General features: G+C 43.3%; 2 protein-coding genes across 2 annotated transcripts in view; one reads left to right on the plus strand and one right to left on the minus strand.

Annotated features, from left to right (window-relative positions):
- Nucleotides 1-11,062, minus strand: part of LOC123773323 (adenylate cyclase type 2) — a 76,345-nt gene extending 65,283 nt beyond the window's left edge. Inside the window, exon 1 of the mRNA XM_045766943.2 lies at nucleotides 10,941-11,062. Coding sequence (XP_045622899.1) covers nucleotides 10,941-11,047 — 107 coding nt within the window. The 5' untranslated portion in view covers nucleotides 11,048-11,062. The remainder of the gene's footprint in view (nucleotides 1-10,940) is intronic.
- Nucleotides 11,063-16,665: 5,603 nt separating this feature from the next.
- Nucleotides 16,666-17,458, plus strand: part of LOC123773325 (uncharacterized) — an 83,523-nt gene continuing 82,730 nt past the window's right edge. Inside the window, exon 1 of the mRNA XM_069318072.1 lies at nucleotides 16,666-16,921. The gene's annotated coding sequence lies outside the window, so the exon portion shown is untranslated. The remainder of the gene's footprint in view (nucleotides 16,922-17,458) is intronic.

The following is a 17,458-nucleotide window of genomic DNA, read 5'->3' on the forward strand; positions in this document are numbered from 1 at the left end:
ACACATATTCAATAACAGAAGAGTGGGAGATGGTAGCTCTTGGGGCCGGTGGTTTGAGGCTCCTAGAGGCCAAGCGAGTGAAATGTTATTATCCACATACATTATATATATATATATATATACATATATATATATATATATATATATATATATATATATATATATATATATATATATATATATATATATATGTATTTATATATAAAGCACCCTACCAGCCAGCCACTGTGGATGACATAATCCAGCCACCGTGGATGACATAATCCAGCCACCGTGGATGACATAATCCAGCCACCGTGGATGACATAATCCAGCCACCGTGGATGACAAACCACTCCTGCCAGCCAGCAGTGGATGACAGGCGCCCTCAAACATATGAGTTCCTTATACAGTGTGACATTCCTGGAGCAGCGTAAATATTATAGAGTGCGGTAAACACACACTGTCCTTGAGCAGTTTCCCTCCCCAGCCATACTGACAGTGTTGGAGGAAGGTCACAGCTGTGTTGACAGTGTTGGCGAAGGTCACAGCTGTGTTGACAGTGTTGGTGAAGGTCTCAGCTGTGTTGACAGTGTTGGAGGAAGGTCACAGCTGTGTTGACAGTGTTGGTGAAGGTCACAGCTGTGTTGACAGTGTTGGTGAAGGTCACAGGTGTGTTGACAGTGTTGGTGAAGGTCACAGCTGTGTTGACAGTGTTGGTGAAGGTCACAGCTGTGTTGACAGTGTTGGTGAAGGTCACAGCTGTGTTGACAGTATTGGTGAAGGTCACAGCTGTGTTGACAGTGTTGGTGAAGGTCACAGCTGTCAGTACGTCACACCTGTACTGTCAGTGTCAGCACAGGTGTGTGCGAGGGGTGACGTGGCCGTTAAGTAACACCTTGTGACGTGGTCGGGCTCCAGGGGTGACGTCACATACCTGATAATCACATAATCTGCCTGTCTGCCGACGTCAGCCGTTACTGAGAGCACTCTCCTAACAGAACTTGCCTAACAAACCTAGCAGGACTGAACTTTAATTCCTGGTTCCCGCCTTTCCAGCTTTAGGTCGTCGGATTTGTGTTATTTTATTTTATTTATATATACAGGAGTTCTTACATCCTTGTATACTGGATAGCATTACCATACCTGTCAGTCTTTTGTCAAAATGTTAACTTGTTGCCAAATCGTTTTACCCTTTCTTACTGTTACTGTCCGGTTACTGTTTGTCCTCTTCCTGTCTCCCCTTTAGACGGATACTCCTCCCCATCACTTTTCCTCCTCTTGAGACTTTTACCATTAATACGACCATTTCCTGGAGTTCACTATTATGATATTACAGTCTTGGAGCAGCCCATTCTCTGGCTTAGTTAATACGTACAAAATGCAGCGGTTTAGACTAACCAGGCGCGTCAGGACCCGGGCTACCCTCAAACTTTCCCCGCTGACCTGACCGGGCTACGTAGTCACTAGGCCATTACATTTGCCGTCTATTCACAGGAGCATTACATATGCCGTCTAAACACCCATTACTACTGTCGTAAAAATAATTAGCATGTGTTATTTTTTTCCATAAGTTATAAAGCCACCATTGTCTAAAATCTAAGTCAACTCGAATCTACTGTAGTTACCATTATATCCTGTAAGAATGGACAGGTTTACCATAAAGAAATACAACAGAAATTGAAAACATAGAAAACTTGAAATGCTGGAGGGGATACCTAAGTAAAATAGTTACAGCTAAAGAAAATAAACTTACCTGAATTTACCTGAAGGCCATTATCCATTTAGTGATATTATCGTCCCCCACTTTTGTCCTGGTGATTTCTGGCCCCAAAATTGACCCTTGCAGTGCCCCACTCGCCACATTTCTCCAGTCAGATTCATTTCCGTTTAGGACGACCCTTTACTTTCTTTGTTTTAACCATTGTTATACCCATTCTAGTATTCTAACATTCTAGTGTGTTCTTGCAATTTTCTTTACAGTCTTTCATGTGCTACCTTAAAAAAACTTAAGCGAAATCAATCTATACTACATCTACTGTAAGTCCTGCCCGAAACGCTGCGCGTACTAGTGGCTTTACAAGAGTGTAATTACTGTACTATGCTATGTATTCTCACAAACCCAATGTACCTTCTTGTATATAAATAAATAAATAAAAAAAAATGAATAGCTGTAGACGTTCCCAATAATAATGCTGATAATAAAAATAATAATAATAATAATATAGGTTAAAAACCCACACTCGTGTATTTTTTAAATTTATGTCAAGAATTTGCACCAAGTCTTTCGCACTCTCCTGAGTGCTTTGTCAAGGTCTGAGTGTATGGTTAGGTCGACGAGACTTACATTTCAACGTCTTTGATTAGACGTTAAGATGTAAGTCTCGTCCTAATCATAATCACTTAAGACCTTGGCAAAGCACTCAGGAGAGTGCGAAAGACTTGGTGTAAATCTTTTATATAAATTTCACACATACACCAGTGTGGGTTTGTAACCCATATTATTATAACTGTGAGAAGGCAAAACTTTCAATAATTTAGATAACAAATTATTTAAAGGTATTCTGGGGTAAACACTAAATGAGAGTGTTTAAGTAAACACTTAGTAAAGTAAGTGTAAGTAAAGTGTAAGTGTAGGTGTAAGTGTAAGTAAAGAGAGTAAATAAATACTTACTAAATGAGAAGTAAGCCAACACATGTGAGAATGTTCAAGAAATATAACAAATGATATACAATATATATATATATACAGGTGATAATAATACTGACTGGCGTCGATAATTAATAACAACGAAATACAAAGGTGTATTTTAGTAAGGCCACTAAAGCATAATAAAGTAAATAAGTAAAACTGAAAGGTTTGACGAGTGAACACACAACAATAAACAAGAAGATAATGTGTGACTTAATTAAGCAATTTTTAAAAAATAGGCACATTAATTAGAAAGAAATGAATGAAGAATGAAACTTAATGAAGAAAACCATACATTTTCAGTAAATAAAATTTAAGACACGAAAATATTTCGATGAGAAAATGAGCGAAATCAGTTACATGACAGTAAGAAAATATTTCTTACTTGTTGAGAGACGTATAGCTTTTAATTACATTAACGAGGTATTCCACAATTCCACAATATACAGAGTGAGAGAAAGAGAGAGAGGTGTCAGTGTATGGTGGGTGAGAGAGAGAGAGAAGTGTGTGTGTATACTGAGAGAGAGAGAGAAAGACGTGTGAGTGTATATTGGGTGAGAAGGAAGTACAAACAAGACAAAAATGTATTTGTGTACCTGGTAAGGTTGGCAACCTTCCCGGAATGTTTTTGTGGCATGTTTCTCATTTTTAACGAAACACAGATTGCAGTGTCACAAACAACTGTCACAAACAATAGTGTCACACACAATTGTCACAAAGTACAGTGCCACAAACAACAGTGCCACAAACAACAGTGCCACAAACAACTGTCACAAACAACAGTGCCACAATTAGCACAAACAGCAGTCATAATTACATAAACATATATTTACATAAAACAAATCTTTCTCCTTATTCAAAATGATCACTTCCATTCATCACTAACAATAATAATATTATTAATAATAACACCATTAATTAATAATCATTACCAGAGATAACAACTGGCCAGCAGGGAAGGACTTATCCCAATAATATAATCACAAATGCAGTCATGCACGGAAGGTGAACCCCGCGTCTCACAGTACACAGTGTACTCTCCACAGTACACAGTGTACTCTCCACAGTACACAGTGTACTCTCCACAGTACACAGTGTACTCTCCACAGTACACAGTGTACTCTCCACAGTACACAGTGTACTCTCCACAGTACACAGTGTACTCTCCACAGTACAGAGAGTGTACTGTAGTCCTGGACTGTAATCAGGACTACAGTACACTTGCTGGATACTCGGAGATTGACGGGCCTTAATAAAGTTTCATTGATTGACAGGTTTTAATAACCCTCCATAGGGTGATGGGCCTTAATAACCTTCTACAAGGTGATGGGCCTTAATAACCCTCCACAGGGTGATGGGCCTTAATAACCCTCCACAGGGTGATGGGCCTTAATAACCCTCCACAGGGTGATGGGCCTTAATAACCCTCCACAGGGTGATGGGCCTTAATAACCTCCACAGGGTGATGGGCTTAAATAACCCATCCAAAGGGTGATGGGCCTTAATAACCCATCCAAAGGGTGATGGGCCTTAATAACCCATCCAAAGGGTGATGGGCCTTAATAACCCATCCAAAGGGTGATGGGCTTTAATAACCCATCCAAAGAGTGATGGGCCTTAATAACCCATCCAAAGGGTGATGGGCTTTAATAACCCTACAGAGGGTGGCGTACCTTAAGCCCAATACGGGTCATGGTGCTCAAATTATTTGGTAAAACAATTTCTCATCTCGTGAAATATTTAAATTCTTAACGTGACAAAATAGGGAGATTACGTGCCTAAGAAAGTCCAAATGTTTCTAGTTTTCATTGAATTTTAAGGGGGGGTTTTAGGAGTTCAAAACTGTCACGAGTCGAACTAATTACCACCGTTTTCTTATTTACCAGTAAAGATTTAAACAGTGTTTCAGCCAGGTGTAGAAGGTCAGGTTAATCCTCGCTATTTACAGCTGTAGTGCTGGCTAGCTGGTCGAGGTCCGTGGCTAGCCAGTCTGGTAGTCAGGGGCGCCCTGGTGCCACATCTCCCGTCCCTGTGTCGAGGCAATAACTGGGAAGGTCCTATCTGGCACTGTTTGTTGACTCCTGGGTAATGCGGCCGCCCCGCCGCAGAGTGCCTATGGTCTTCCAATGTGGCGAGGTGTGAGTGCCTCAGGTACTCTGACCCTATAACACATGTGGTGCAAGTGTAGAGTGGTCTTCAAGTGTTGTAGGTCATCATAACACATGGGTATCGTCTCAGGATAACCTCAAAGTAACTCGCCTCCGTAGGAACCGCCGTGACATCTTGAGGTCCTCGCCAGCAGACATCTCTGCCAAGCTCATCACCTATCGTGATCGCTACAGTTAATACTTTAAAGTGACCAGAACATCTGATCTGGACCTGAATAGTTATGAGTAGTGGATAAGGACACCAAACTCAGGGTATGGCATACCTCTTCAGTTCCGGAGGAACTTCACCCAAGAAAAATTTATCGTAAGTAACTTGAGCATCACTTAAAACATTATCACTTCCCCAAGGTAACGCCCTGAAGAGCATCGCACGCAGCCCTGGAGGTTCCCAACCGCCCAAGTGGTCACATCACCACCCACCACCCTTGAAGACTTCACCACCCACCACCCCTGAAGACTTCACCAGCCCTCGATCCCCGTTGCACTGTTCCCATTATAAACACATTCCTTCTTCAGGCATTTACAACCTCAGGGAGTCTTTACCCCCATCAGAGGCACCCTACCACCACCAGAGGCACCCTACCACCAACAGAGGCACCCTACCACCACCAGAGGCACCCTACCACCACCAGAGGCACCCTACCACCACCAGAGGCACCCTACCACCACCAGAGGCACCCTACCACCAACAGAGGCACCCTAACACCACCAGAGGCACCCTACCACCACCAGAGGCACCCTACCACCACCAGAGGCACCCTACCACCAACAAAGGCACCATACCACCAACAGAGGCACCCTACCACCAACAGAGGCACCTTACCACCACCAGAGGCACCCTACCACCACCAGAGGCACCCTACCACCACCAGAGGCACCCTACCACCACCAGAGGCACCCTACCACCACCAGAGGCACCCTACCACCACCAGAGGCACCCTACCACCACCAGAGGCACCCTACCACCACCAGAGGCACACTACCACCACCAGAGGCACCCCTACCACCACCAGAGGCACCCTACCACCACCAGAGGCACCCTACCACCACCAGAGGCACACTACCACCACCAGAGGCACCCCTACCACCACCAGAGGCACCCTACCACCACCAGAGGCACCCTACCACCACCAGAGGCACACTACCACCACCAGAGGCACCCCTACCACCACCAGAGGCACTATACAAGAACACAAATATATAATAAAATGAACATACATTTGATACAAATTTTATGAAGCCGTTTAAAAGATTCTTGTCAGTTGGCTGAAAGATATATAAGTCAACTGTCGACTTACTAGTGTCAATTTTAGTCAGTATATGTACTATTGTCTCGGGTTTAAGTATATTGTATATGTACTATTGAGAATTGAGTTAAAGATATGAATATTACCGAGGCTCCTGACCAGTCAGAACTTGAGCCCACCCTCTAATAATGATGGTATTTATACCATCTATTGGATCAAATATACAAAAACGGACTCTTGGGTTGAAAATGTTCAAGTTTTGTACTATTGTATTAGACTAACTGGCAAGCTCAAAACATGGACACGTACATGAAACACTGTAACTCAACACCTACATAAGCAATCCTAGGCTTATTATATACTATCTTAAGGCAACTTTTGTATATATATATATATATATATTTATCTATATACTACAGTAGGCCTATGAATGTTCAGCTTCGGTTTCTGGCATATTTTCGTGCCTTCTACAAAATTAATGAACTTGACGATAACTTTGTTGGGTGCAACAGTTCATTTTGGAGTGGGTGTATATAGCGACTGTTTGGTCCATGATGCACACACTCATGGAGGACGGGAGGCTGTAGAACTTAGGAAGGTAACTTGATTGTAAATTTTTATGTTGAGAAGTGTGAACTATTAGTTGTTTAGGAAGTGTGAACTGTCAGTTCACGTTATATATATATGTCATATACTGACATATACTGACAGCGTGCAAGAACTGTCACGTGTGTAGTGAGTGTCAGCTGTCACTCTTATGACAGTTCATATCATCTTGACGTTTAAATCCCTTAAGGCCAAAAACTGACGTGATGTCCCGTTTTCTATTCGCGGGTCCTCGATGAGGTTGTGTTGGTAGGTGCTCTGGCTGGTTAGGTTAGGGCACTTTAGTACGTCAGTTTCTTGAGGCTCGGGACGCTGACGATACGGGCTGGTAAGTCAGTAGTGATGGTCCCATATTCACCCGTTGACTCCTGCTTAAATCACTGCCACATAATTTTGATGCTATCATCCACAGCGTTAAGATTCCACTGCTTTAATTCATTTAAGAACGTCGCAATATTGCCGTTCACTCAGAGCAATGATCATAGTACTCGATAACTTAGGCGGGTTGCCCAGGTTCGTACGCTTATGGCAAGGCTAAAACATTACAAATGTAACGCTTGCTAAGTTGTGAGATCAGGTGGAAATACCCTACTACCCTCAGACCTGAAATTGGCTGCTAACTAGCTGTGCCAATCATCTTGACAACGGGACAAAGGATGTATAAAGCAGCGGTGAAAACGTTCAGCATTACTCTCACGGCTAACTACACAAAACAACAACAAACTTGTGTGCTTAGACAATGAGTAATTATACCTGAAAGTCAGATATAGACAAATTGCTCTGGAGAACTGGGGCACTAAACGCCACATTACAGTGTGGGTATTAGGGGGGGGGGGACATAAGTGACTAAGATGGGGGGAGAGGTGGTGTACGCATAGGGCAGAACTAGGGCTAGTGTGTGGGTGTACTCACCTAGTTGTGCTTGCGGGGGTTGAGCTCTGGCTCTTTGGTCCCGCCTCTCAACTGTCAATCAACTGGTGTACAGATTCCTGAGCCTACTGGGCTCTATCATATCTACATTTGAAACTGTGTATGGAGTCAGCCTCCACCACATCACTGCCTAATGCATTCCACCTGTTAACTACTCTGACGCTGAAAAAGTTCTTTCTAACGTCACTGTGGCTCATTGGGGTACTCAGTTTCCACCTGTGTCCCCTTGTTCGCGTACCAACCGTGTTAAACAGTTTATCTTTACCTACCCTGTCAATTCCTATGAGAATTTTGTAGGTAATGATCATGTCTCCCCCTTACCCTTCTGTCTGTGTCTGTGTGTGTGTGTGTAATCTACAAAATATCGCCCCCCCTCCCCACCTCTTCTGCCAGAGTGGGCCAAGAGCCAAAACGGTGCCAGCAAGCGTGGGACCTGTTGATAGCAACGGCAGAGTGAACTTTACATGTTAACAACCAGAGGGTTACTCCTCCCCATGTGTACATGTGGGGGATAATTTGGGCCCACAAATGCACCACACCAGTTATATATAGCTCCAGGGAGAGATGCCTCTCTCAGCTACTCGCTCACTAATATTTTGTGAATCTCTTGCTGGCTAGGGTGCCAAGTCTTACTGGGCAGTTCTCAACCTTTTACCGCTTACGGATATACTCACTCACGCACACACACATATGGAGGCCGAGTGGACAGCGCTTGCGAGGCATAGTCCTAAGGGCCCGGGTTCGATTCTCGACCGGGGCAGAAACAAATGGGCAGGTTCTTACACCTAATGCCTCCCTTCATTTTAGCAGTAAATAGATACCTAGTAGTTAGACAACTGCTACGGGCTGTGGATGTATAAGTGAGAAATATGTAATAGATATGAGAGGAAAAATAGGTCAGGAGTCAGTACATTAGATATAACCAACGGTTATGAAGGCGGGGTCCAAGAGCTAACACCTCGATCCTGCAGGCGCAAATTGCAAATGCACGCAGTTCCCCGTCTGTGGTTAATTATTTTGTATACACTTCGGTAATTGGCGGACTTGACGGCTGGCGGATTTAACGGCTAGCGGACGTGACGGTTGGTGGACTTGACGGCTGGCGGGTCAAGACTGGTGGGGTTGTAATAATATGTGTATGTACATACGAATGTTTGCAAATGCACACATTTGTGATATGTATTATTGTCTGTAGTGTATTTATGTATGTATATATATATATATATATATATATATATATATATATATATATATATATATATATATATATATGTCGTACCTAGTAGCCAGAACGCACTTCTCAGCCTACTATTCAAGGCCCGATTTGCCTAATAAGCCAAGTTTTCCTGAATTAATATATTTTTTCTATTTTTTTTCTTATGAAATGATAAAGCTACCCATTTCATTATGTATGAGGTCAATTTTTTTTTATTGGAGTTAAAATTAACGTAGATATATGACCGAACCTAACCAACCCTACCTAACCTAACCTAACCTATCTTTATAGGTTAGGTTTGGTTAGGTAGCCGAAAAAGTTAGGTTAGGTTAGGTTAGGTAGGTTAGGTAGTCGAAAAACAATTAATTCATGAAAACTTGGCATATTAGGCAAATTGGGCCTTGCATAGTAGGCTGAGAAGTGCGTTCTGGCTACTAGGTACGACATATATATATATATATATATATATATATATATATATATATATATATATATATATATATATATATATATATATATATATATATATATATATATATATGCATAAATACATTTATGCATTTATAAAGCATATTCATCATTTTTTACTATGTACTAAATGTACTAAGTGTACCTATGGTGTCAAGTGTACTAATGTACCAAATGTATAGTGTACCGAGTGTACTGAGTGTTCAGCGAACCTAGTGTACAGTGTACTGAGTATACAGTGTACCGAGTGTACAGTGTGCCTAGTATAGTGTACTGAGTGTAGAGTGTGGGCCGCGCCTGAGACAAGAGAACATACTGCCGTATGTACTACCTCAAGTACACTGCAGTGTACGAGAGGTAGGCAGTGTTCCCTGACGATAACAGCCTGGTGCCAGGTAGGTCACCAGGCCAGGTCACCCACAGCACGGATCACCTCCTACAACCTGGCTCCCATTGGCTAATAATCATTTTAAGAAAATGTTTTCTTTGTGGACTTTTAAGTACCCAGGCTGCAAACTGTGACGATAAATATGTTAATTTCAGTCGTGTGTAAACCGTTTTTCATTCATAAATAGGGGGGGTTTGGCCGGTGCATGGAATGGACTTTTGGGTCTTTGTTTGGAGGACGGGCTGCTTAGTGAAGAACGGACAGGTGAACAAACATCTCCAGTGAGTGAACCTTTCAGACATCATGAAGCATCATCAGACTACTGAAGTGACCAGTGTGTGTTCACCACGGGACCAGATTCACGAAAGCACTTACGAACGTGTACATCTTTCCTCAATCTTTGACGGCTTTGGTTACATTTATTAAACAGTTTACAAGCATGAAAACTTGCCAATCAACTGTTGTTATTGTTATAAACAGCTTCCTGGTGTTTCAGAGCTCATTAACTGTTTAATAATTGGAAACAAAGCCACCAAAGATTGAGAAAAGATGTACAGGTTCGTAAGTGTTTGCGTAATTGCTTTCGTGAATGTGGCCCCAGCCACTCATGCTTCCCACACCCTTCACCAGGGACCTGAGCATCCCACTCCTCGTGTCCGTTCACCTGTTTCCTCTACTGGCTTTATGCTCCTGGTACATGTTCACTGCTGGCCTGATACATGTACGGTAGCTAATGAGACACATGTACGGTATCTAATGAGACATGTACAGTAGCTAATGAGAGACATGTACAGCAGCTAATGAGACACATGTACGGTAGCTAATGAGAGACATATACGGTAGCTAATGAGACTCATGTACAGTAGCTAATGAGACATATACAGCAGCTAATGAGACACATGTATAGTAGCTAATGAGACATGTACAGCAGCTAATGAGACACATGTATAGTAGCTAATGAGATATGTACAGCAGCTAATGAGGTACACAACCCTCACCTCCTCCCATTTCACTAGTTGACATTCCTCGAATTACAGAGAAGAAAACTAAATATTATCTAAGTTTCAGTCAACATCATTGCCAATGCACCTGGAAGAAACGAAAATAACTTTCCCAATTAAAATTTCGTCTTATCTGCAGTTGTCAAACACATCGCTGAGTGCCAGATCAAGGCCTCGCCGTTTGTCTTTAATGGTTATCATCGCTACAACGCTAGCCAAGACTTACCGAAGAGGCAAGATATTACCTCCTGAGGTGTGACCACGAGCTGTTGAGAGGGAGTTCGGCCGCTGTGTGATGGGCGTCGTCCGCCACTTGGCCCCCCAACTTACACTGTGAAGCAGTTGGCTGCATCTCTGTGTAGTGACACCATCTTCCTCCTCCTCCTCCTCCTTCTTCCCCTCTCTGCTTCCTGCTCTCTGTAGCACTCAACTGACCCAGAGTTCCTCGCTGCCTCCCTCGAGTAGCGGTCGTGGACGATGACAGTGACAGAGCTTAAACAAGGATTCCATCATCTAAGAAACATCACTGTAGCTCTCCTACTTGTAGTAGACAGTGTTTTTCCCCTTCATTGTCTTTGAAAATTTTGAGAAACATCAACAGGTGAGGTGCTCAATGGCGTCTCTATGGCTCCTGATATGAGGAAGGCAAAGCCATAGTCTAGACACTTGGTAATGGCATTCTTCAGTGCAACTGCAAAAGCACCTTCAAGGAATCTTCAGTAAGTACAAACATATATAGGTCAGTAACCACTGTGTCTTTAGCTGGCTGTAGAACTTGAGAGGAGCCTTTCTCCTTGTATGAACATGGAAGGAGGTCCTTCTCTTTAGATACACACCACTCTTGTACAAACACATGACACTACGTTAATCCTTAACCTTTAATGAAGACAATAAAACGAGGAAAATTGTTGCTTTACTGACCTTGACAGACGACAGGCCTTACACCTTGCAATTTAAATGAGCTGTACATTATCACACAAGAACATAAAAATATTAAAAACTACACAATGCATATTGGGCCACGCGAGGCAGGTCCTGTGTGTACTCCAACTCATTCATATATATTCTAACCTTTGAAACAATCCGATGATCGCACTCCGCTATGTTACCCAGTAATTTGTTCCGTAAATAAGCAACCCTGTTTCGAAGCCAATATTTACCCAGGTCTTTCCTGACTCTAAACTTATCTAAGTTGTATCCAATTTTTCGAGTTCTATTTTGTGATGATATATTTAGCACCCCTATTAATATCTCCTTTATTATACTCATTCATCCAGTTTATTTTAGAGTTAGATTTAGATTTTTTATTCAGGTAAAGGTACATACATTGAGTTACATACATAATGATGGATTTAAAGATAGATATAGTACATACAATACCTAAAGCCACTAGCACGCGTAGCGTTTCGGGCATCTTCAATCATGTTATCCTTTACTCTCCACCTTTCTAAAGAATATAAATTAAGCTTTCTTAATCTCCTTTTAAGTGAGCATCACTTAAATCTTGAATTGTGATTACAAATTATTTAATTCATTCAAATAATCTCTTTTCATAGGAGAGATTTCTATTACCTGGGATTAGTTTTGCCATCCGTATCTGTACACGAATTGATGTCTATTCTACAATATGGCGACCATATCTCTGCTGCATAATTTGAATGAAGCTTAACAAGCGCAAGATACAGCTCAAGAATAACATCAGGAGTTTTATTACTAATGCAAATAAAACCCACAATCTTACACCATTCTTCCCTCCCTCCCTCCTATCCCAGCTACTTGTCCTCATATCCCTTCCAAGTGCTACATAGTCATACTGGCATAGCACTTCCCCCCTCATAACTGCTTTACCTTCCGCACATTTATGCACTGATTTATGTGGATTTAGACTCCAACAAGTCACAACTTCTAGATCCTGTTAGCGTTCAACATTGTCCAGCTCGTAGCTGGTGCACTATTGCCACTACCTAGCCTTAACACCATGGATTTAAAAACATTAAAACGGCATCTCTGAATCTTTTGTCCATTTTAAAAGCCATTCTAGATCGTCTTGTAGCGAATTTGAGTCTGAATTTATTACCGATTATTTATGGTATTGTCTGAAAATTTGTAAATGTTGCTGCTCAATCCTGTCTAAATCCCTTCTGTAGGACCTAATTCCATTCATGCTAACTCTATGTTTCCTTTGAAATAACAACGGTGTTATCCAACTTTGGATAACCCCCTAATACCAAACAAAGAACTAGGAGATTATTTAAACACGATCTTCCATCAGTAAAACCATGTTGTGAGTCCTTTATTGCTTTATATTAAGGTGTAAACGAGTTGTTTTTGCGATGATCAATTCAAGCAATTTTCCTATAAACGTCGTTAGTCGGACGATCAACAGGAAAGTTAACTGTCCGATAGTTTGACGGAGGCGATCTACTTTCTGACAGCTTGGCACCACATTCGCAACTCGGCGTTTCTTGTACTCGACTCGACTCTAATGATTTATTAAATATGTAAGACGAGAGCTTACTTCGTTCATCTTCACATTCCTTAAAGACCTCGGCAAATAATTCCTATGACTATGGAGACTTGTTGGGCTTTAAATTAACTATTTCTTTAATAGTTTCATCTCTGGTAACGACTTAACTAGGCAACTTGTCCTCTCCACCACCTAAATAGATTTGTTCCACTGCTGATATATCATCAAATATTCACTAATAATTACAGATAAAAATACTTATTTACAGTACCCATTTCTCTGTCATCAGTTGCCTAGCCTATCACACGTTCAGTGGCCCATTCTTCTCCCTAGTCTTTGATATATCTGAAAGAATCCTTCAGGGGGCTGTCTGTGCTTCCACTCCTACATGCACTTCATAATTTGTTTAGCGTTTCTTTATCTCATTTCTAATTGTTCGTGATAGCATGAACAACTTGTTGGTCTAGATATGCTTCTTCAGTCTTAATTAGCTGTTAAGCCTATACAAGCCTGTTATGCCAAAGTTAGCTGCCTATACAGCTTCTTGTTCGTCTGTACATTCATTGAAAAGTAAAAGTGTGTAAAAATAACGAATAGTTTCGTTTGGTGTGGGATTTAAGGCTTAGTAATCATGGGGCGAGTGTCAAGGCGGCCACCACCACCACCACTACCACCACTACCACCACCACCACCACCACCACCACCACCACCACTACCACCACCACCACTACCACCACTACCACCACCACCACTACCACCACCACCACCACCACCACTACCACTACCACCACCACCACAACCACCACCACCACCACCACCACTACCACCACTACCACCACTACCACTACCACCACCACCACAACCACCACCACCACCACCACCACCACTACCACCACCACCACTACCACCACCACCACTACCACCACCACCACCACCACCACTACCACTACCACCACTACCACAACCACCACCACTACCACCACCACCACCACCACCACTACCACTACCACCACCACCACCACCACTACCACCACCACCACCACCACCACCACTACCACCACCACCACCACCACCACCACTACCACCACCACCACCACCAATACCACCACCACCACCACCACTACCACTACCACCACCACACCTGACTAAACAGAAAGTATAGTTCCCTTTGTTGCGGAATGACACAAAACCTGTTAGAGTTACTGAGCTCCCCGTAGGTCCCCCTAACTCCAGCCTGGAGTCCATACCTAGTTAAACACAAGGCAAAGTTAGAGAAGATTCAACGGTATGCCACCAGATTAGTCCCAGAAGTGAGAGGAATGAGCTACGAGGAAATATTACGGGAGCTAAAACCCCACGTCCCTGGAAGACAGAAGAGTAAGGTGAGACATGATCACCACCTACAAAATTCTCAGGGGAATTGACAATGTGGAAAAAGAAACTATTTAGCACGGGTGGAACACAAACAAGAGGACACAGGTGGAAACTTAGTACCCAAATAAGCCACAGAGACATTAGAAAGAATTTTTTCAGTGTCAGAGTAGTTAACAAATGGAATGCAGTGATGTGGTGGAGGCTGACTCAATACAGTTTCAAATGCAGATTTGATAGAGCCCAATAGACTCAGCAACCTGTACACCAGTTGACTGACAGTTGAGAGGTGGGACCAAAGAGCCAACGCACAACCCCCGCAAGCACAACTAGGTGAATACATACACACACACACACACACACATTGTGTGTGTGTGTGTGTGTGTGTGTGTGTGTGTGTGTGTGTGTGTGTGTGTGTGTGTGTGTGTGTGTGTGTGTGTGTGTGTGTGTGTGTGTGTTTGTCCCCACATTGTGTGTGGGGAATTGATAGGGTAGATAAAGACAAGCTATTTAACACAAGGGGAACACGCACAAGGGGCCACAGGTGGAAACTGAGTGCCCAAATGAGCCACAGAGATATTAGAAACAACTTTTTAGTATCAGAGTGGTTGACAAATGGAATGCATTAGGAAGTGATGTGGTGGAGGCTGACTCCATACACAGTTTCAAGTGTAGATATGATAGAGCCCAATAGGCTCAGGAATCTGTACACCTGTTGATTGACAGTTGAGAGGCGGGACCAAGAGCCAGAGCTCAACCCCCGCAAGCACAATTAGATGAGTACACACCTGTACACCTGTTGCTTGACGGTTGAGGGACGGGACAAAAGAGCCAAAGCTCAACCCACAACCCACTGTGGGTTGAACCATATAGTATAGTGATGGACCATCAAAAAGTACCAATATATATCCCTGTCCCACTACCATCATCAGGTATTTATATATAAGTGTACAAGATACAAGTGTTGGAGGAACTCATGAGTTGGGCCAGCACCCATCACACATTCCCGTCTCCCCTTACGAAACCTCTACATCTTTCCTCGAGATTGACGGCTTATAGTGTCTATTAAAGTCTGACACCGTCCTTCAGCGTTGGGGGGGGGGTAGGCCTATCTGTGTCCTAAGGTTGAACTCCGCCCTTCAGCTTGCAGTAGGTTTATTCTCCTTATTGTAAGATCTGACACCTTCAGCCTGGGGATAGGCCTATCTTCGTCCTAAAGTCTGATAGCGATCTTCAGAGATTGTAAACTTAAGACTTAAGAACTAAACTTAAGGACGGTAGAGGCACGCTCTCGTTTCAAGCAGGTCGGCGTTCAATCCCCGACCGTCCAAGTAGTTGTGCACCATTCCTTCCCCCCGTCCCATCCCAAATCCTTATCCTGATTGATGATTGATAAAGATTAATCCACCCAAGATGTGGCTTGGGGCATAAATAGCCCGCAAAGGCCTTAACCTGACCCATTCCAAGTGCTATATAGTCGTAATGACTTGGGGTTTCCTCCTGATAATTCCCTCCGTCACTCGACTATAACTGAGAAAGGTGGGACCCAAGAACTGAACCACGACTTGAGTATACATCTTATTGGCAAAGTACTGGGCCTTGGGTTGTAAGACATTCTTGGACTGGCGGCCGACGCTAGTAATCTAAGTTTTATTGTCTTCTCAATACAAAACTATTTTATTTTTCTCAATACCATTTGTGTTCATAATCTCTACGGGATTATACAAACCCGCCACGACATTTGCCAGGTGTCAGGACTCATAATATGAAACTGTAATTATTGGGTACTTGTAGTTTATTGTAAACTGTTTGGGATGGAATACCTGGGATTAATCCCGCGTTTATTCGGAGAACAGTTGGTCAGCGGGACTCAAGGTTGGTGAGGAGTGTGCAGTTGCGTCGTGCTCTACGCTGCGCCACCACCATCTCCACAAGTGTTCATCCACCCCGACAGGAGGCCTGGTCGAGGACCGGGCCGCGGGGACGGTGAGCCCCGAAATCACCACACGGTAACCCCCTGGGAGAGACGTCTTGCCGTGCCACCAACCACTTGACCCATCCGTAAGAGCGACGCCCTTCGCCTCCTGCTGGGTCGGTGTACGATCTGCGAAGGTCAGAGTGGTTAGGCACTGTTCCTCCCCCCCCCCCCACATCCACATATCCCGTCCAACTGCTACATAGCTATACCGGCATAGCGTTTTCTCCTGATAAGTGCCTTCCATCTCTGTCCTACCATCTTACGTAGCGGTGTTTAAGCTCTTATGTGACAGTGTTGAAAATCTTACAGTATGGTGTTGAGAATCTGACGTGACGGTGTCAAGGAATTTACGTCACAGTGCCAAGGAGATTATGTGACACTGTCAAGAATCTTACGCAGCGGTGACAAAGGTGTGGCATTTGTGTCTAGTGTGTGGGACAGTGTCTAGTGTGTGTGACAGTGTCTAGTGTGTGTGGGACAGTGTCTAGTGTGTGTGTGACAGTGTCTAGTGTGTGGAACAGTGTCTAGTGTGTGTGGAACAGTGTCTAGTGTGTGTGGAACAGTGTCTAGTGTGTGTGGGACAGTGTCTAGTGTGTGTGACAGTGTCTAGTGTGTGGAACAGTGTCTAGTGTGTGTGACAGTGTCTAGTGTGTGTGACAGTGTCTAGTGTGTGTGGGACAGTGTCTAGTGTGTGGGACAGTGTCTAGTGTGTGGAACAGTGTCTAGTGTATGGAACAGTGTCTAGTGTGTGTGACAGTGTCTAGTGTGTGTGGGACAGTGTCTAGTGTGTGGGACAGTGTCTAGTGTGTGGAACAGTGTCTAGTGTATGGAACAGTGTCTAGTGTGTGTGATAGTGTCTAGTGTGGAACAGTATCTAGTACATGGAACAGTGTCTGGCGTGTGGAAGAATGTGTGGTGTGTGGAGGAGGTCCAGGGCGTGGAAGGGT

Source organism: Procambarus clarkii, chromosome 89, assembly GCF_040958095.1.
Source record: "Procambarus clarkii isolate CNS0578487 chromosome 89, FALCON_Pclarkii_2.0, whole genome shotgun sequence".
Taxonomy (NCBI): domain Eukaryota; kingdom Metazoa; phylum Arthropoda; class Malacostraca; order Decapoda; family Cambaridae; genus Procambarus; species Procambarus clarkii.